Here is a 21,552-nt window from a genome sequence, read left to right as displayed (position 1 = left end):
ATTACAATCTGCATTTATTCAGACTCTCCAAAAAAAGTCTCTTTTTGTCTAACTGTATAATTAGTTTAATAATTAATCTAGAAATATGTTTACTGCTATTAAGAGGAAAAGAAAAAGTTATGTAACAAAATTCTTAGAATTTATTTGGAAATTTTTTTTATGTATGAATTGATAATCTTTGACCTCTTATTCATTGCAACGGCATAATGCTTAGAGCGTAATGCGCTTGAAACGTAAAATGGTTTAAAATATTAATTTTCTAAGTAACTGAATGCGGATATGGCTGATTCTTTCAGAATATGAATTCTTGAGAATTTCTTAATTATTTTTAGGATGCGCAAGAAGACGTATGCAATTAAATGAGCAAATGAAAGAAGTGATGTGTGTACCCAGGCAGAGATGAACCAATCTAAAAAGTATTATCGTTTTCCGATAGTAGATACTTGTACATTGAGAAATGATCAATAATAATCACCATTGACCATTCCGATTTATTTGTCCTTAATAAAATTCTTTATATACACATACCTTCTTTATTAAAACATATCGAAATCGCTGTTGTAAAATTACGTTAACAAATTGAGCAATAAAATATAAGGTCACTAATATAATTATATTATAAATAAAATAACATCTCTAATTATAATCCCGGATATTTTTATAATCTATCGATGACGTACATCTTTTTATTGTTGATGCATAGAGATGAAAGTAAGGAGCAAAGATTACATTTTTTTCCCAATTATACAGATTTCTTCATAGCATAACAAATATGTGCTGACATACGCAACACATTTTTTCTGATGTGCTTTTTGCACGAATTATTTATCACTCCGTTGGAAGATGAAATCCTTCAGACTACGATAATCGATCAGGATGCAGAGTTCACCATAACATTAACATAATCTCCAAAATTGTTCCAAGTATGATCCCATAAATTCGGATCACCCTTGCTGTCCCATGGAAGATTTCCAGGAAGAATCGCGCTGCTGCTGAACTTCTTCAGCTCGTCCTGAAGCTTCCTGACGATCGTAGGAAACCTTCGACGCAAAGAAGAAGAAACAAAAAGGTATAATAAAATTATTTGCAAGTTAAAATAAAATTTCGCAACGCAAAATCTATCCGAGTCGTGTTTTACTCACTGATTAACAAGATTATTTTCTTCACAAGGATCTTGATAGATGTTGAAGAGGCACTTTTCCTCCAACGGTTTGCAAAGAGGTAGACTGTCATTCCGCGGCGGGCACTTGAGCATCGCGTTTTCGCGCAGTGTTCGAACAGCTTCTGCGGTAATGCCTACTCCTACACTAGCGATGGCACGTGCTGTCGTGCTGTTGATCACGCTGTCCACGTCGTAGACCCATTCCCTACCGGATGGACCGTACCATCCGTCCCACGAGCCTTTATAAGTAGACCCTACGGAAAATCAAGTTAAACTAAATATATTTATCATACACGTTTATCATTAGTATATATTCATCATACACTTATCATATTTTGCGTTAAATACTTAGAATAGAAAGAAGAAGACTGGTACACTCCTCGCAATTTCAAAATTAAGATCATTTATAAGCAGGATACACTCTTCGTCCTTAAGAAACTATCTTACCCTGAATAAGCTTCCAGTCGCCAACCGTGATAGCAGATGTACCGTAAATGTCATCGATGTTGTGAAGAACGCTCGCGCGCGGTGATTCGGTATCTTCGCTAAGTGCATGCCACTGATCCATGCCGTCGACGGTTAAGTTCGACGGATTACCGCCGGCGGCTGTTATAAGTGTCGGCAGCCAATCGGCAATGTGTAACATTTGCCTGCTCACTCGACCAGAATGCATCAGTTTGGGAGACCATATTAATCCCGTACCTCTGACGCCGCCTGCAATAACAGAATTAAAATGATTGTTCATTCACAGATGAATCGCGAATCAAAATTAGTCCGTGAAACGTGAATTTTTTAATTAAATCTTTTAAGACTTCATCTAATAAAATCCTAATGTCTAATAAATAATTCAGAGTTTCTTGAACGTGTGGATCAATTATATTAAATGTAATTGTAAAAAGTATACGGTTGGAGAAAAAAATTCTGAAGATATTTTCTTGCTGATAAATGTTTTTGTCGTCAATCAAGACTTCTTAATTGCGTTAAAAAATTTGCATAATTGTTTAACTCAGTAGTCGAATAGCATTACCTTCCCAAAGAGTATTCTTGACTCCTCTCAGTGGCCAATTAGATGCCGCATTCAAATTAAATCCAGCGGCAGGCCCACCATTGTCCGTCGAGAAGATGATTATACAGTCTCGCAACATGTCTTTCTTATACAGAGCTTCAACTACTTGGCCCACGGATTGATCCAGTTTACTTAGCATACCTGTAGCAAAATTCTAGATCGTCACTTCGCTTATGTATATATCATTAATATTTTCAGTCTCGTCCTATTTCCATCTTCTTTGAACCACTTGTCGATTACCTGCGAAACGTCTTCGATTGTAATCGAAGATATTGTTGAACTTGGCGACTTCCTCGTCCGGCGCCGGTAGCGGATTGTAAGGGTTTCCAGAGTGCACGGCTGCATGGGCCAAGTATAGGAACATCGGCTGACTAGAATTGTGCCTGTCGATCAGTCTCACCGCCTCCTTCGTGAAAACGTCCGTGGAATATTGACCGTGCAGGTCCCACGCCGGCTCCATGCCCCGTCTCATGTCCAAGCCCCAATAAGGCTGCGTTTTTATCACGTTATCACATAAAATAATAAAGACCGTGTTTATCTGCGTAGTCACTCACGCTTTCAACGGCCGTGTGATCGAAATAGTCATGATGACCCGTCCAATAACCGGTGTGGGTGTCGAATCCCCTGTAAGTAGGAGTGTAATCCTTCTTGTAAAATCCTAGGTGCCATTTGCCGACGATGTGCGTGCTGTAGTTAAGTTCGCGCAGATATTCCGGCAAGAGCTTCTCGTGAAGTGGCAATCCTCTCGGTTCTGCACCTTTGAGAACCTGATTTATCCAAGAAGTCTCAGCGTTGTTGACTAGAAATTCTTACGTTCGTAATAGCATATTGCTTTTCGACGAACTCAATTTATTTATTAAGACTTGCTGGTCATATTTTGATATTCGCGAGAAAGAGAGAGAACATTTGATCTTAAATGTCGTCTTTTAAAAATTTCAAAATTTAAAGCGTTAGAAAAAATTAAAAAATTTTAAAAAAGCGTTATTCTCGACAACATTAAATGCGCGATAATATACAGAATGCATTGAACTGACCATTGACGCAATCTTTTGTCTTTTATCAATGCTTTTGTTTTTCTATCTTATCTTTGTATGTAAATACGTGCGTGCTGAAAACGTGTATATTGAAAACGCAAATAGCAACATCTATATCGCACGGTATGATAGTTTCCAATTGAACTATCCAGGTCAAACGCGGCAAAAGTGCGCAATATCGTCTTTTGTATCTCGCTGCACAAGAAGAACAAGTCGTCTCCGCCAACTGATATAGCTCTCAATCGCATTTGTTCATTGACAAGTGCAGCGATGCCGATAGCTACAGATGTTTTGCTTTTACTCTATCAGCTAAAGGTTATCAAAATTTAAAAACTTCTTAAATTAATTCCCTTCTTTTCCCAATCAACGTCAAAGAATTTTGATTGCAAATATTCAAACTTTGGCACTAAAATTAATTGCAAAGAACAAATAAACAAAAAATTTGGCTTACAATGGCTACGACAAAAATGACCATATTTTGCTGCAGTTTTAAATAAACAACTTTCAAACGAGTAAATAAATCCAAATAAATTCTTGCATGAATATTTGTTAGAGTTTTTTAGTATGTGTAAAACTTTTGATTTAATTTGTAATGCTACTTTTTCATTAAATTTTAAATAAATATTACAAAGTTTGATTTTACATAAGATTCAAAAATAAATAAAAAATTTAATAACTTTTAAACAAATAAGAGAACACCCACAGTGTTCATATTTTTCACAGAAACTCAAACGTATTAAGAGAACAATTTCTATATTTTTAGCAATGTTTCGAGACATGACGCATACATCTTTAAAAGAAATCGACGAACTAGTGAATTATCACAGTTTCTATAAGCAATTTGTAATATCAAAAAAGAAATACAAATTTAGGTGTCAAGCGAGTGAATTTGCTCGCGTTATAAAGTAAGTTTGAAGAAGATTGGCTTGTATTTGTTTTCAATATCAGTTTAAGATAATATCACGTGTTCCCGCTAAAATATAACGCGACAGACGTTGCGAAAGATTCACTTACGCCGTGCTGCATTCCAGTGTGAATGGGATATTTGCCGGTCATCAGGGCGCTTCTGGACGGAGTGCAGATCGGTGTGACATAATATCTATCAAGAAGCAACCCGGAGTACGCTAGCGCATCGATATTTGGTGTTGGGATCTGACCGGAACCGTGAAAACCGACGTCGTTCCATCCCTGATAAAAATGCATATTTGTTAAAATATTTCTTTTATGATTCTGATTGAATCTTAATTTAACATTTTTCCATGTTACAACTTATCTTTTTGATGTGATTTTACGATATATGTAAAAGAGAGAGGACGTTATATGCAAATTTTATATTATACAAACAATATTATTTTACAATACACTTATATACATTTTATAACACACTACAATACATTTTATAAAGAATCAGTCTTGAAATTTACAATTACGAAATTTTAATAATTATTTGTTTGAATATTGCCCCAATAAAACTTTTTCCGAACGTAAATATATATTTATTTAGTACAAAGAGTGACCACTAATTTAATTATCATTTTTTATTGAGTAAATACTTATATACTGTAAGTAAATATTTCATTGGCACTATTCAAATTTAGGAATTTCGTTTTAATTTTGAGTCGCGTCTCGATTTCGGGTTTCGACTTAATTTCAGATACCCGTAAGTTTCGGGTATCCAAAATTTTTCCCGATCCAATCCCGAAAAAAATTCCCGACTCGACCCAAACCCGAAATCTCGGGTACCCGCACATTCCTAGTTTCTTGATACCGAATCGAATCAAATTGAATCAAATCGAATTTTTTTATTCAAATTCGAACTGAATCAATAAAATTTTACATAATTTGAATCAAATCAAATCGAATTGTTAATACGTTACTTTTAACAATAAAATAATTATTAAGTCAAATACATATTAATTTATAGATAATAACAAAAATTTTTTATTAATAATATAAGAACAATATTGATTATGTGATATAAAATCATTTTGAATATGATTTTATAAAATTGTCGGTGTAATTTGTATTTATTTAAACTTAAATTTCAAATTTTTAAATAATTCAGATTCGAATCACAGACATTCAAATTCGAATAGTTCACACATCCCTGACAAACTAACACATTCCGTGACTGATAAACTCATACTATATAATTAGTTAGCTTTGCTCGAAGGCAAGTCTAATATCCATTACCAATACTGAAAATATCTACAATTCGTGTTACGTAAATTTTCAATACTGACGGCGTATATTTATGATCGTAAGATTCTTTATTCAATTTTTATCTAACTCTTTACAACTCTAACGTATCTCTTATTATTTTCTAAATATACCTCTAAATAACTTCAGTGTTCAACAATATATTTCTAAATATATTGTTAAACACTGAAGTTATTTCATCTTAGTAAAAATAATAAAAAAATAAAATAAAATAAAAAATGGAAGTAAAATATAAAGACAGACTCTGTCTTTATATTTTATTTCCGTTTCTAATTTTATTTTTTTTTTCATTATTTTCACAATTTATCATTTCTAGCGTCTAAACGTCTACAAGCCAAATATGATTTATCGCAAACCTCGAAAAACAACTTGCCAAATCGTCCGCTAGAATAAAGATAATATGCGGCTGCTTCGCCGAAGTTGCGTGAACTGCCGCGAACAGCAGGACCAGGAACGATGTCCACTGCACGATACCCGGTGGACGACGCATCGCTCCTATTCCTTTTGGACCTGAGCGCGTCGTGTTTCCCGTGGAATCGATTCGCGATCCCTTAAAAAAAAAACTGACAAACTAAATATCAATAAACTGATTACTATATGAGTAATATTATGTCAGTAACTGATAATATTTTATCAGTCACTGATACAGCTAATCAGATTATTGAAACACTTTTTTCTTAAGAGATTCCACCTCGAAAACGCGAAACGGATCCTTAGACGCGTCTGCGACGACCGGCTGCTCAAAACTATCTTCTCCGCTCGACTCTCTTCCGAGCCGACTCTTTTTTCCGGATACGAATAGTGGGGAAAACCTCCCACCTTAAAGGAATCATCTTCGTTCATCTCGCCGTTCGTCACGACGCGACGGTCTCCTCGTCGTTTAACCGATCGTCAAATCGCTCGCGCCGCGTTAAGTGATCGCGTTATATGTCTGCAAATTAAAACTGCTCGGTACCATACGATACCGCGTTTCACACTTATTTGCGGAGTCCGCGGCCGGCTTGTCACCGGTTACACTTGACCTCAAGGTCTTTGAACTGAACTCGAGAACTGATTGAACTCGCCAATTTATTTCCTTCGCAGAATTTGTGACGTGTTATTTTACGATGCGACAAAATATTTAAATTCAAGTGGTTCTATTTCAAATATTTATTTGTTCAAATATTTAATTTTAATTGTTTTGCAGTAAAGAAAGTAAATCGAGGAGCATACCTAGAGTGTTCCTGATCTTAGTAGAATGTTCTACAATCTTATGCAGTAGAACTCCGTTATCCAAATATATCGGAGGACAAGACAGTTCTGGCAACTGAATGGTAGAGATTCACTAGGTCTCTCAATCAGTACTTATTAATTTCGACAGGAGCTGATGTTTAAAAAATTAAACTAGAATTGAGCACGCCGAATAGTTCAAATAATAAGAGCTGAACTATGAGTTGGTATATTTCGAACTGAGCACGAATTCGTTCGTATAAATTAAATACGAATAATGGATTTCTACTGTAATTTGCACTACTATAATAATACTACAATAATAATATTTCGCTTTTGCAACGCAGAATCACTGCACGTCGCTTCCATTTATTTTGACAAGATATTATCGGAGCCCTCCCTGTCCACAGTTCAGGGAACGTTAATATTTAGACACGTAACAATTTTTACCAAAATGTTACGCTGTATTATCCTTCATTTATCGAAAACAGATAAAAGCACGCTTGTCATCACGCGATCTCACTGTGAGAAATAATGGAACAAATACATTAGCGTAAAAACTACGAAATAATTGATACACAAAAATATATGGCAGATATTTATTCGTACGAGAGAAAAATAAATTTTAGTAAAACGCAAAATTATTAAAAAGAAAATACTACGCTAAAATTATTCTTTCTAAAAAATGTAAACGATATTCGGTTATGTTATACGTATAACTGAGAATAATATTGTACAGCTTCGTATAAATTTGCAGAAGCAAAGTTGTCATAAAGAGAATATATAAAAACGTTTTTTTTTTCTTTTTAATACAAAAAGGGGAGATTAAAATAAAAATAATTTCCATGCAGCAATATAAAATCTTTACCGAGGTATGAGCTTAATATAAAATGAGAAATACATAATATTGAAATAAAATAATTTACAAGAAAGGTATACGGATTATATTGTTGTACAATGAATACAGACTTAAATAGTGTGCAACGAGCAAAGTGAAATATCTTTCAGTCCGTTTTGTCGTGTTAGACTCTATTGTAGCCGGTTAACCCGTTTATTACACCGAGGCAACCGACATATTCGTTTATCATATTATGTACGCCGAAGAAGAATGACGTTATTGCTATTATTCTTTCCGACATTATAATGTCTTTACGTAGTAATAGTTTATCAAATTCACTGCTGTATTATCTTTCTACCGAAATGGACGAAAAAACGAGAGAGCGTGAAAACATAAATTACATTACAAATGTAAAAATGTGACACACACGTTAATCTAATGATCCATCACGTTGATAAAAGTAAAAGAAATTTATCCCTGTGAACAGCAATACTGTAAAACAAGTCCAATATTCGGTCATTCTCCATCAGAACAGGAACGATCTCACAGTGAAAGTCTTTAAATCATGTCGAACGTATCTCTCTATATTCTTCTCTCGTTAATCGTAAGTGTGTCTTCTCACTCTTCTCACGGTCTTATGAACGACACATTGGCAGAAGGACAGCTTACTTACATAGATATAGTTACTGCGATGGTAAGTCAAATTTTCGAAAAAAGTAATTTGGAAACTGTGGAATGAAATCTTAGAAATAATTATATTCATATTATATAACATATATTATGCAATGACAAATCACAATAATTTAATATTCTAATTTGATTTAAATACAATTTTTTTTAAATAACATAACAATTAACATTTTTGTCAAGAATATAAAAGCGATCGTTGTAAAATCTTTTACGCAACTATCTTTCTTATAGTGAAATCATATATTGAAATGATTTCAGGTGAAAACTCTGTATAAATGTCGCCCAAACGAGCCCGAACTAACTTTACTGCTAGGCGGGGATTATAATGAATTTCTTAGACGAGCCTTTTTTGCTTTTGTGCCGGTAGCTTTAATAGGAGAGACGAAGCCTCGATTCAACGCTCTTGAAAAATTCGCTTTGACGAGATATTCCTTCAAAATGTACGTGAACTATCACTTTATCCCTTTCCTTCGGAAATCGCATCGCTTCGTGCTAGTGGCATCCTCCCAGCCTCTGCTCCGATCTATTTTACTGGTAAAAAATAATACATAAATGATTTAAAATAAAAGATAAACAAACATACTGTAAATTGTTTTAAATTGTTACATTGTTTAGAAATTGTATTCTTTATCAACATTCTTTAATTCTGTTCCAACAATAAGTCTTTGACCAATTTAGATTTCTTTATCAGAAACAAAACTTTTTTTTAAGAACAATTTGATACTTTTTTAATAATAATATTAATCAGCCTTGTTTCCAAGTACAAACAATAATTTTGTTGCACCATTCCTATATAGAGAACAAAAGATTCGCCGTGGGCGAATTCGGATGGATTTTATATTATAGTCGATAAAGAAACCGAGATTCGAGGCTGCATAAACGCTCGCTCGTTTCTTTGGACGGCTTGGGAATTCGACTTGCTCTCTGTTATATTTCCCTGTATCGATCCAGACGATGGGATTGTCTATTATACATATAATCCGTATTCTAACAGTACGCCAGACGATTGGGACGAAGTAGACCGCGCCAAAGGACGGCATGGCCATCCTTGGATAATATTGAAGAGAAAATATGGTAACCTTCTTTTTTTTTCATCGTCTAATTAAGAGTATATTAAAAACAAATTAATTTTTTGGTCCTAATTTAAAATAAAAGTTTATCTTTAATTTACTTTGTATTGCTTTAAATTAATGTAAGTAATAAAAATAATTAAAAAAAAACATTTTAAAATATTATTCTTAATATAAAATTGCTTGCTAATTACGCGCGTGAGTTAAAGATATATAAAAAGCAATTATAATAATTTACAACTTTTAATTAAATTTAAAAAGCTGAAAATAGAAAAAATTAGCATAGCCTTTAATAGATAAGTTTAATTAAAAAATAAACTTTTTAGAACTAATTATGTAAACTGATAATAAATGTACAAAAACAGAAAAACTTATATTATTTGTAAAATTCCGTGTTATCTGTGTTATCTCATTTTGAAACATAAACTATTTCTGAAAAATGTATATGACAATGACTATATTTTTCTTTAGATGAAGACAAAGTGTGCAAAAATCTGGATTTCGATAAAACGACCACTTTAAAGGGCTACGAGATTCGATTAAACGCCGTTGAGATGGAACCGTTTATAAAAGTCAATTTAAGTGCGCCGGATCTGGAGAAATTTCGCGGCGACAACAGCGAAATTATCAAAATACTCTTGTTCAAATTAAAAGCATCCCTAAATATAGAGTTTTCCAATGATAGTATCTACGAGCTGGGTGGCATAGGACCAAATGGTACTATGGAGGGTTTAATGGCCCCTGTGAGCGACGGCAGAATAGACATTGGCATGAACGTAAGAACGTTGCTGGTATTGTGGAAGGTCAAGTACGTATGACTCATACAGAGACGTCCATGGGACGTTCAATGGACGTCCGTAAGCCTTAAGGGTATCCTTAGAACATCTTTTGAATAAAGTGTGCTGTCTGGTGATACAGAAATAGTTTTACTCTTGAGAAACAAATTATCATAGAAATAAACATATTACCTTCTTTGATGTATCAGTCTTGTCGTATTGTAACGTGACATAATAAATAGATTAATATAAAATATAATAATTAGTAGTTAAATAATAATAAATCTAATAAGACAAAATTTATTTTTCAGACACACGTATCCCCATACGAGATCAAGTCTTTGTGTCATAGCTCAACCACGCCCGGAAGTCTCGCAGTTCACCAAGTTGACGAAATTTTTGTCGTCGGAAGTAATAGTGGGAATAGTCATAATGTGTCTACTGACTTATGTAATATTTACGAAGACCGACGGATACTTGAAAGCCGGGTTACAAGTGATACGGCTTATGGTCTGCGTAGGAATTCTACACCCACCCAAAATTAGTTCCACCAGGATCTTTCTGTGCATGATACTGATTCTGTTTCTCAATATAAATGCTCTATTCCAAAGCCATTTGTCGGCTTTACTCACCGTGCCGGTTTACTATCGTAATATCGACACCCTAGAAAGTATCAAGGTAATATAATCAAGTCTTTACTTTTCACTGCTCTCTTTAGTTCATTTTTCGTATTCAAGACAAAACAAGATATTTTTTCATATTATTTGTATTGTAACATTAAAAACAGAAGGGAAAAAAACCACTAGAAGAAAATACAATCAAATTTCCTTATTTAGAAAAATGAACTTCTTATCTTCTGTGGGATTGAAACGGAATCCCCCGAAAAGATGATCAAAAAATAGGGAGGAAATTCTGAAGCGAATAGTACCAATTTCTTTTAATTTGTTATAATTCGTTCTAAATTTTATCTGTCAGACATGACAAACACCTTTCGCTGCTTAATACAAACTGTATTTATCTTAAAGTGAAACCATCGATGATGCTTGAGTGGCGTCACTATATAATCTTTAATACCGTAAACGCGCATGTTAATTAATATTTTTGACACATGAATAACTTTGGTCTTATTACAGAAATCCGGATACACTATATACGGGCCGGTGCAGCTGAAAGAACGACTAAACGATCCCGTGCTGGAATCGCGCTATGTGGCGGTCACGTACGACGAGTGCAAGGAATTCGTTGAGAATTCGTCGACTGCGAATTCGTCGACTGCCGCATGCTTCGGTGACTGCTATCACTTGTACTACAGGATCAAGGGTCAAGATCTTATCAGATCGAGGCCGCTGATCGAAGTAACGCAATCGTATGTCACTCGCGAAGATTGGCCATTATATGCACGGGTAGACGACATTATTCAACAAATGTCGCAGGCTGGCTTGATCTTGAAATCCAGATCTGACTTTTTCTCGGAAGTAAAACGGGAGAGATATAGAAAGAAAGCGACGAAGCAAGGTTTCAAAGTGATGTTGCTGAAGCAACTTTCTTTCAGCTTTTATTTTCTGATAACAGGATACACTTGCGCCACTATAGTTTTCATATTGGAATTGGTAATTGGTCGATCTGCTCTCAAATCTGAAAACCAAATAGTAATTAAAAAGAAACAAAAAGTTTGAATAAACGATAAAGTCCCAAAGACGTTACGACGAAATGCTATTGACGAAAAATTAATTAATAGATTACAATGAATAATGACTTATTAAGTATTTGTTAACTAAATTAAATATTAGTTGATCCAAATTAAATATTAATTTTATAAAACTAAATATTATATTAAAAAAGTTACATTTAAAAAAACAGTATTATTTTTTGATTACTTGTTGAAATTAATCCCTGTTTAAATATTAATTTTATAATGAAAAATATTATAATACGAATTACAATTTAAAAAAAAAAATTTTTTTGTCGTTTTCTAAAAAAATAGAAGTCTATAACTGTTTTTTTTTTACGTAAATAATGTTTTATTTAAAATATAAATGTTTTCGACTTGTTATTCAATTCGATTTAAGACGGAAGTCTCGAAACGTGATCCCGCTGTAAATAGAAGGATATCGGTAGCTCTTTTTATCTAATCTAATTTCTACTTAAGCAAACTTCAAAAACACCAAGCTTCGTGTGTACATATTTACGATCGTGGACATAGAATGCACAATTCGACTGTTTGTCCTGGAAGAAATAATTTTTCTTCTGGCAAAATTGCCAGACTGAATTAACAGAAATGCTACGTATTCCATGTTCGCGAAATGTCACCTGTACATACAGACAAACACATATGTATAAAAATGTAGAATATAATACACAAAGTTAAATATTATATATTAAATATTTAATATTATTATTTGTAATTATCATGCATTAATTATAAATTCGACACTGTAGAATAGAATACATTATACTTGTAACTAGGCAGAAAATCTATCAAATATGAGATAATACTTTTTCGGATACTGCATTTAAAATTAAAAGGTCGATAAATAAAATCAATATAGTATATAAAAAGAATATATATTTTATTTAAAAAAATTTAATTATGTTCACAATTTCTTAGTAAAACGATACTGTATTAAGTACAAGCTATATCGTTAATAGAAACAATGTCGCACATTATTGTATAAATTTTCACAAGATAATAACGCATGAATAATCATAAAATAAAAATTACAAGACAATAAGCGTAGGAATCAATATTCTACAAAAAACTTGACTTCATTATTCGCTTATTATTGTCATTTATAACTTTAGTCACTTAATTATTGTCATCTTTTAACATTTAACGATAACTAAATGAGTAGGCAATTTAATTTATTTCGCACGAGCAAATCCTATTCGACGGTTTTCCATGTCAAACTCGGTGTAGAACCGACCAAGAAATACATCGCCTAAAACCCATATCGGAGCGTTCACGTAGGTAACCTCATCTTTGAACAAGCTTATACACGTCGTTCTACCGTTTTCTTTAATCTATGCAAAATTAAATATGTGATATTTATATGCAGAATTAAATAATATTTGTATTCTAAATCATATAACAATATTTACCTTAGAGATATAATCTTCGGCTGTAAGACTGAACCTTTTACCAGCCAGGACAAAGTCAATTTTAGGCAAATTAGGAATCTTGTCGCAGTCCACCTTTAAACAAAACTCAATGTTAGTAATCCACATTAGTAATTTATCGAATGTTTATTAAATCTCTTCAGTAATTGATTTAATATTGTTGAAGACTGCCATTGCAAAAGATATCATCTGTTACTCACAATTTTTTCTCCATTAACATTAACAGCTCCAATCTGTCCATTAATGATTGCGATATTCGTTGATGGTCCAGTTATCGCGGACGTTCCCGTGTCAGCGATAGCTTCACAGCCGTTCGCGCATAAGATGGTATCCCCTATTTGAACCCTGCAGTGAAAAAATATTAACATTTAGTTGACATGTAATTTGCAATTGTCGTGCGTGTAATTTAAAGAAATAATCACTTACTTATCCATGATAAATTGCCAGTAGCTTTCGGTGATAATATTAACATACGTAAATTCTCCATCGTAATGAGCAGGATCGGAACCGCCCAATACCATTTGAGCGTCCACAGCGTCCGAGGGGTTTCTGTACAGATTATACATTTTTTTTTACATTGTAATATATATAAAAAAAAAACAAATTATTTAATTGAAAAATAGTCCTTTAGACGCGCGTAGCGTGTAAATAGAAAGATACATGCCGATTTAGATAGAAACTAAAAACGGGTCGCTCCACCAGACGTTGCGAGATCATGTTTCTGAAAAGAGGAAGCATTCCTCTTTCATTCAACAAAAACGTAGGATAATTCAGCCCCAGGACACCATCGAATTCGAAATTGGAGAAGAATGATTCCGGTCCACTTATCACTTCCCCAAATATTTGGCTTTGAATTTTTAAACCGGCAAACTACAAAAAAGTCATATGTATCTTTCAAAAGAAATATTTCTAAATTAAAACTTCATTAAGAGACGAATTATTGATTTGACTCACATTCACGGTGTCCATAGACGTATACCCGGACAGATATCCACCAACGTATTGAAACGTTAACGAAAGATGTGATAGATCTGATATGTGTGTGCTGGATTTCGTGTTATCATATGCTTTACGTCCCGCTGTAAAAAGTGGTAAAAAAAAAAGTAGTAATAAAAAGTAGATCAGTTAATAATATAGGAATTCAGAGAAATTAAGCTGATTACAAGATTAAACCCGGAATCACTGATTTTTATTCCTAGCACTTAGCATGATATACAAGGACTGCTCCATTTGTCTCACAATAATTTCGATCGTCTCTATGGTTTTTTTCTAATTTTTCTGTAATATTACTTCACGGTTCGTGTATATATTACAATGCTCCGAATGAAACGAATTATAGCTATCATAAGAACGATACATTTTCACCGTAAACACGTGCCGATATAAGAGCATCTTTTAACGTTAAAATATTTTGTTTCTTAAAGTTCAATATTCTTACATTGCGATATATCGATGAACCGCAAAGTATTAAAAGTTTAAAAAATATTTTTCCTTCCTAATTTAAATGTACTGTAACAGAAGTTCAAATCATCGAATGAATGTATGTTTATATCTTTTGATTCAACACGTGAACCACCTTGTGCCAAGGATCATGTGTACCTTTAGTCTAAACATGATAAGTCACATAAATAAAACTATTTTGAACTGTGAAATCTAACTTCACAATATTTACCTCTTTTCAACTTAAAAAGCGAAATTTGAAACGTTAAAGCTTTTAAAGTTTCAACTGTCTTAAAGACTTTGAAATGTAAAAGATACAATTCTAAATCACGTTATTCCTGTTCTATACTTTTATCTAACACTAATTATTAAAGAAAAAGTAAAAATCGATTAAGGCAATCACGTTGTTTGGAATAATTGTATTATTAAATATATAAATGGACATGTACAAACGATAAAATATTGAAAAAATGTAATATATTTACGGAAAGTGTTGTTGCCATTGCCGCGACCTTTGGATAATACCCAGAGGTCTGAGGAACTGGTGTCTATAATTACAGTAAAATTCTGCGGAGGAGTTCCAATTGAAATAACACCATAATACGAAGTTTTCCCATAATTTATCATACGATGTTGCCTCCGATTGCCAACGTCCGACAAATTTCGAATGCGAGTGCGATTCGCCTTAAATAACGGCATTCTTGAAACAACATGTAAAAAGTTTCATTACATTCTACATACGCGAACATACGAATATGTTAAACCGTGTGCACGAATTTCGAGCAATTTGATGAACATATAGAAATATTTCTTATTTAAAAACTTGAACGTGGTGATACTAAGAAATAAAGATCACCTGTAATTATCTATTTATGTATTAATATGCTTTGATATTCTAAATCTAAATTATTCCATTCATGAAGCTAATTTCATATAAGATATGATAAAGAAGATGAAAATGCTTTAAAAAGATCATCAAAATCTTTGTCCGTTTTACCGTGACAGACAAAATATGTGTTCTTGAAGATTTAACGCACTTACTGCCCAAATATACGTCGCAAATTCTTCATCAATTTTAAGAAATTAAAAACTCAATCTTTAATTAGAAACGCGTTAATCTATATAAATTCGTAACGTTTGAATGTGCTCACCTGAACAAGTGTGCATCGATCAGCACAACAAGTGCCACAATTATTACGAAGAAGCGAAACATGTTTCCCATATTTCTCGGCGTCTGAATCCGTAAGTATCGAGAAGGTTTCAGAAGTGTCCTTTACAATTCAACTCGCAAACGGAATATGACACGAAAAAAGAGCGCGTTGTTAGCGTGTTTGTGTACGAGCCTGCGCACATGTGCTTCTACATTTGAAATGGCGAGTAGAAGGATGTTAGAGAGGGGGAGTATTCTAAAAGAAAACCCAAAAGCTCTTTTCATTAATCTAATTTTTAATCAACTTTCAAAATATTAACGTGTTTTTAAATATTGTGTGTATATAAAAATATAAAATATTATACATTAAAATTAAATGTCACATAATATAATGATTTTCATAAATAATACTATATAATACATTAATTATAAATTATACGCAACACACTACATTAATATACAAGCATAATACTAGTAAGTAAAAAATTCTTTTAAAATATATGAAATACATATAATGCCTTTTTTATTATAATATTGTCAAATGAAATTGAAGGATCTCGATTAAAGGTGTGCAAATAATTCCATTTTTAATAAAATCAAGTGAATTCGATTTAATTCATTTTCCAATCTAAAAATTTTGAATTTGAATTTTTCAATAATTTTGAATCATTGATGATTCGATTTCAAACCGATTGCCTATTTATGATTGTTTTATTTATTATATATTTTCGTTCAAACAATCTTGTAACCAATTCTCACGTCGGTTGTTTTTGCCGAAAACGATAGAAGAGTTTTGTAAAACTTTTCTAAATCTACTTAAAAAATTATACATGTATATGATAGACAAGTGTCTTTGTAAATTTTTAAATCTTTTATGTGTTTGTATCATTAATTTATAAAATTTAAAACAAAAATTAAAAAAAAATTATAGTTTAAAAATTATGTAGGTATTTTCCTAATAAAATGTACTGAACTATTACATTGACAGTAACATTATGCGACATGTATTCAGTGCTCAGTATACTATATTTACACTTATTATCTATATAGTACTTAATATAAATTTTTACTTGGCGCACCACTTTTTAAATTACTTTCCAAAATCTTCCAAAATTACTTAATTCTATTGTATTTTAAAAGGATTTCTAATGTCATTACAAAATTTTTTATTACGTTTAAATTAGTATGTAATATGTGAGTCCGGAAAATATTCATTCGATTCAATTCAATTCCAAAAATTCAGATTTCGTGATATTAAAGATTTAATTTGATTCGGTTGGAATAAATGCTTGATTCGCGCACTTCTAGGCTCAATATATGAAAGTGAACAATATATAAAAAGAAAATGTATTTTATTTTAACTTATTTTAGATTTAGATACATATAAAATATATCAAAAAAAGAAGTGTATTAAAATGTTGAAATTTTTTACTTCTTTGCTTCTTCAATGTTTAAAATTTTTGTTTAATTCAAATAATGTTTAAATTTAAAATACTATTATATTTAAAATTATTAGAGATTTTAGAATTAATTAACAGCATTTTTCATTATTTAGAAAACAGAAATGCAAAGAAAAAACATTTTAATATCTTAAAATTTGACACACTTCTCTTTTTTAATAAATTCGTAATATTTTAAAATAATATGATATGTAGTTATATAATGTTAAAATAACAAGCAATATTAAATTATTGATAAAAAGAATGAGATAGCTTCTTTCTTTGTCATAATTTTCTCACACGTATCTCAACTAACGACGACTAATTAATGCATAAATAACCGTAAATAAAAATTACAAGGCAATAAGCTTAGAAATCAACGTTCTACAAAAAACTTGACTTCGTTATTCGCTTATTATTGTCATTTAAATCTAGTATTCAACGGTAACTTAATGTTGTGGACGATGAAGACGTTGTCTTTTCAAAGGGGCGAATCCCACTCGCCCATACTCCATGTCAAATTCTGTATAGTACCGACTAAGAAATATATCGCCGAAAACCCACGGCGCATTATGCGAACGTATCCTAGTGTCGAAACCGCTTATGCACTTTGTCATATTATTCGTTGTGACCTACGGAAAATTAAACATTGTTTATATAAACATATGACATTTATACTCTAAAACAATTAAACAATTATATGACAGTTACCTTAATAACGTAATCTTCACCAGTGAGAGTGAACGTCCTACTATATGTACCACCTAGTTCGAAATTAATTGAAGGCAAATCAGGAATCCTGTTACAGTCCACCTTTAAATAAAAAAACTTAATGTTAGTAATCCGTCACTAAGTACAATCAGTAATTTATTAAATATTTATTTTATCATTTTTCAGTAATCATTTTAAATTGTTGAAACGCTATTACAAAAGATATAATCTACTTACATATTCTACTCCAGCAGCAGATGTAGTGTTAATGTAACGGTTAATAAAACTGACATTACTTGGTGGTGGAATCATCAGAGTCATGGCAGTGTCAACGAATCCTGTACAGTCTCCAATGTTGCACAAGGTGACGTTTCCTATTTTAACTCTGCAATGTAATAACATTAACAATTAGTTGATTGACATATAATTTACGATTAATATACGTGTAATTTTGTAGAAGTAACTACATACTTGTCTATGTTAAATTCCCAAAATGTTCGGTCGCGAACATTAACATATGTAAATGGCCATACGTAATGAGAGGGATCAGAACCACCCAATATCAGTTCACCACCCACCATAGTCGTGGGATCTCTATAGAACAGATTACGTATTCTTTATGTAGTTATATGGAAATACCAATTCTATTTAATTAAAAAAAATATTTTTAAACGCGTATAGTGTTTATAAGAAAAGACACATACCGATTTAGATAGAAACTAAACACGGAATGCGGTACCAAGCCTTCTGCTACCATGTTGTTGAAGACAGGAGTCATTCTTTTGGAAGACAGATGGGGAAAAGCCATCCCTATGACACCGTCAAATTTCCTAAAGGGAAGTACTGACCCTGATACGCTTATTATTTCCCCGAATGTTTGGTTTTGAATAGTAACGCCTCCAATCTACAAAAAATTGGTATATGTATTTTAGGAAATTTTTATTGATTACGGCTACAATTAAGACGTAATTGAATTATTTATTTGACTCACATGCACTACATCAGTAGATAAGTATCCGTCCAGAAAACCGTCAGAATAGAGGACAACAAATTGAGTATCATTCCGTCTGTACGTACTGGATAAATTGTTTCTATATTTTCTATATGGCACTGTAAAAAAGTAAAGAATTAAAGATTGTAGGAAGATATTAAAGATTTTAGAAAGATATATTCTTTACAATCCAACATACATTTAACGATATAATTTAAATTATCACATGTATTTATGTTTTAAATTTTGTTTTCTTTAACACATGTCAGCTATCTTGTAGCAAATATTGGTTCCTCTTAGCCTAAGCTCGAATCATATAAATAAGACTATCTATTGCTGTGAAAATCAACTCCATAATATTTACTTTACCGGTCACTTTAACTTTCACGCATTAAAATTTTTTTTATTTTTAATCGTTTTAAAGACTTTATTTGAAATATGGATGGGAAAGACATCAGTATAATTTTACAGCATTATTCCTATATATATATTTTTACCTTATGTCAATTATTAAAAAAGAAGAAATCAATTGAGACTACTTCGACGTGTTTGGAGTAATTTATATTATTAAATATGAATAGACAAATATAAATATTGGAATTATCAGAAACTAGCAATATTATAATATACTTACTAGCACGGTTAGAGCCAATACTATAGTTTTTGGCTGGTATCCAGAAATCTGAGGTACCAGTGTCAAAAAGTACCGAAAAATTCTGAGCTGGAGTTCCGATACCAATAATACCATAGTATAGAGCGTGAGATATCCTTACAGTCTGACGCGCCATGCCGAAACCGCCCACCGTTACATTTTCAATTGCGAAATATGTCTTGAGTAAAGGGACTCTTTAAGCAACATAAAGAAAAATCTATAATAATATATGCAAATGTGTTTTACGTATACATGAATATATGACTATCTTAAAGCATATACATGAATTTTAGGTAAATTGCTTGATCATATGTAACAATTTTTTATTTAAAAGCTACCCTTAAAAAAAAGGACTAATAAAAATGCTTCAACAAACTGATTACTATATAACTGAACTTTACTATATTACCAGTAACTGATGATATTTCACTGATATAATAATCAATTTATGAAAACACTGAATCAGTTCTTTCTTTTTTTTTAAGATATTTGAAGATAAAGCCGGAACATTGTGATATTAAGGAAATAAATGCCACCTGCATATTTATCCAAGTACTTATTAAAATCAAGTTTGGCCAGCCTAAATGCGATTTGTTTCATTTCTAACACTAATCTCATTTAAAACTAATCTCATTCTAGATCGATTACAAAAAAATTGGAAATAATCGGTATCACGTCGATATAAATGTATAATATTTATACGTGCACTAACTTAATCAAATCATCTGCGTTAATCAGTGCAATCACTGCAATCACCACGAAGAATCGAAGTACATTTCCCATAAATGTTTCCATGTTTCGCGGCAAATAAAACTGCAGAAGTCAAGAAAGTTCTATGGCCGTTATAATTCCTTTTCGAACCGGTCCACGATCCGAACACATAGAAAGAAAGAAGCGTACTCAGTCATTTGTGCTTCAAACTCTCTGTTTATATACAAACGTACGCGCGCATGCTTGTTCACATAAGAGAAGAAATAGCGGCAAAATATGTAAAGCGTTTTAAAAGCGATCACAATAACTCTGTAACGTCTAACCGTTGGGAAAATATATATTTTTATCAGATTTAAGATTTGAATAAGGCAGAAAAGGGAGTAACAAGAAACTTCTCGTAAGCACGTGTTCAAGCTAAGATGCATGTCACGAGTCGAACTTATGCAAGGCTCCAAATGTGAGTCAACGCCCCATATGAATGCTATTATGTCACTCGGTGGTCCTTTTATTATTGGTCAAGGAATTGAATTCTTTTGGCCAGAGACTAGATCAAGTGCCAATTTTTAAAACTGAGTGGTCTTAGAATAATAATAATGATAAAATTTTATAATTTACATTGTGGTTTGTTTTAATAAAATTTCACCGTTTTATATTAAGAGGCGCCCAATAATAAAAAAAATATTAATAAGAATGAAATTTTCTTAAGGACAAAGTCTACAATTTCTACGCAATCTACCATTTCCGCGTTGCGTATTTTAAAACAGCAGATAGAACGCTATTGAACTGTTCACAACGCCTGTTTCAATAATTCCCGTTAGCTGGATTCGTCAATCCTGCTGTCGATTTAATTCGGTAAGAAAGATTCTCGAGGTCAATCATTGAGATAAGCAGATTATTTAAATAAACGGTTAGAAAATTTAATAAAATAAATTTAATAAAATTTAATAAAAAGACAGAAAAATGGAGAAATAAGGGAGTCGTCACGAATAAATAAGAAAAAAAATAGAGCTACGTGATTTATTACTTAATGATCGCCTGATCGGATACAAAAAAGTAGCCCTTGAATACACCCAAAAAAAGTTTCTTCAAATAAAAAAAAATTAATTCGAAGAAATTTGCGCAATGTTACACAAAACCTAGGTTAACAATTTTTTTTTTAATTTTAAATAACTTTTGCTTGTTCCTTTTATTAGAATTAAAGAAATAGTTTTGTTGTGCAACGCAAATCTTTTTTTAAATGAAGAAAATGTATTTTTAAAACTAGAACCACTAAATT

The 21,552-nt window shown here is 32.1% G+C and overlaps 3 protein-coding genes across 6 annotated transcripts; 1 reads left to right on the top strand and 2 right to left on the bottom strand.

The window, feature by feature from the left end:
• Positions 1-440: 440 nt before the first annotated feature.
• On the bottom strand, positions 441-6,340 carry LOC105195249 (arylsulfatase B). 4 transcript variants are annotated; one of them, XM_039449925.1, is made up of 9 exons: positions 6,153-6,340; positions 5,856-6,045; positions 4,277-4,450; positions 2,783-2,995; positions 2,469-2,718; positions 2,190-2,369; positions 1,610-1,876; positions 1,143-1,416; positions 441-1,040 (listed from the first exon to the last, which is right to left on the bottom strand). In XM_039449925.1, exons 1-9 carry the CDS (start codon positions 6,323-6,325, stop codon positions 872-874), a joined length of 1,890 nt encoding a protein of 629 aa, XP_039305859.1. In that variant the 5' UTR covers positions 6,326-6,340; the 3' UTR covers positions 441-871. The 4 variants fall into 4 exon arrangements, with proteins under 4 accessions (XP_039305859.1, XP_039305860.1, XP_011158907.1 ...); XM_039449926.1 differs by having other exon boundaries at positions 6,174-6,340; XM_011160605.3 differs by having other exon boundaries at positions 5,856-6,032; positions 6,174-6,255.
• A 1,235-nt stretch (positions 6,341-7,575) lies between these two features.
• LOC105195361 lies at positions 7,576-11,913 on the top strand. The gene is made up of 6 exons (XM_011160737.3): positions 7,576-8,223; positions 8,478-8,753; positions 9,017-9,293; positions 9,761-10,097; positions 10,377-10,743; positions 11,199-11,913. Exons 1-6 carry the CDS (start codon positions 8,167-8,169, stop codon positions 11,739-11,741), a joined length of 1,857 nt encoding a protein of 618 aa, XP_011159039.3. The 5' UTR covers positions 7,576-8,166; the 3' UTR covers positions 11,742-11,913.
• A 698-nt stretch (positions 11,914-12,611) lies between these two features.
• Positions 12,612-21,470, bottom strand: LOC105195246. The gene is made up of 17 exons (XM_011160603.3): positions 20,278-21,470; positions 19,548-19,759; positions 18,914-19,032; positions 18,627-18,826; positions 18,394-18,516; positions 18,160-18,307; positions 17,923-18,024; positions 17,662-17,843; positions 16,742-16,795; positions 15,774-15,893; positions 15,108-15,322; positions 14,137-14,261; positions 13,847-14,052; positions 13,609-13,731; positions 13,383-13,527; positions 13,165-13,257; positions 12,612-13,086 (listed from the first exon to the last, which is right to left on the bottom strand). Exons 1-17 carry the CDS (start codon positions 20,358-20,360, stop codon positions 12,928-12,930), a joined length of 2,409 nt encoding a protein of 802 aa, XP_011158905.3. The 5' UTR covers positions 20,361-21,470; the 3' UTR covers positions 12,612-12,927.
• Between the last annotated feature and the right edge of the window lie 82 nt (positions 21,471-21,552).

Source organism: Solenopsis invicta, chromosome 5, assembly GCF_016802725.1.
Source record: "Solenopsis invicta isolate M01_SB chromosome 5, UNIL_Sinv_3.0, whole genome shotgun sequence".
In the NCBI taxonomy this organism is placed as follows: Eukaryota; Metazoa; Arthropoda; class Insecta; order Hymenoptera; family Formicidae; genus Solenopsis; species Solenopsis invicta.
The sequence above is the reverse complement of the archived record's forward strand: the minus strand, read 5'-3'. Positions and strand labels throughout refer to the sequence as shown.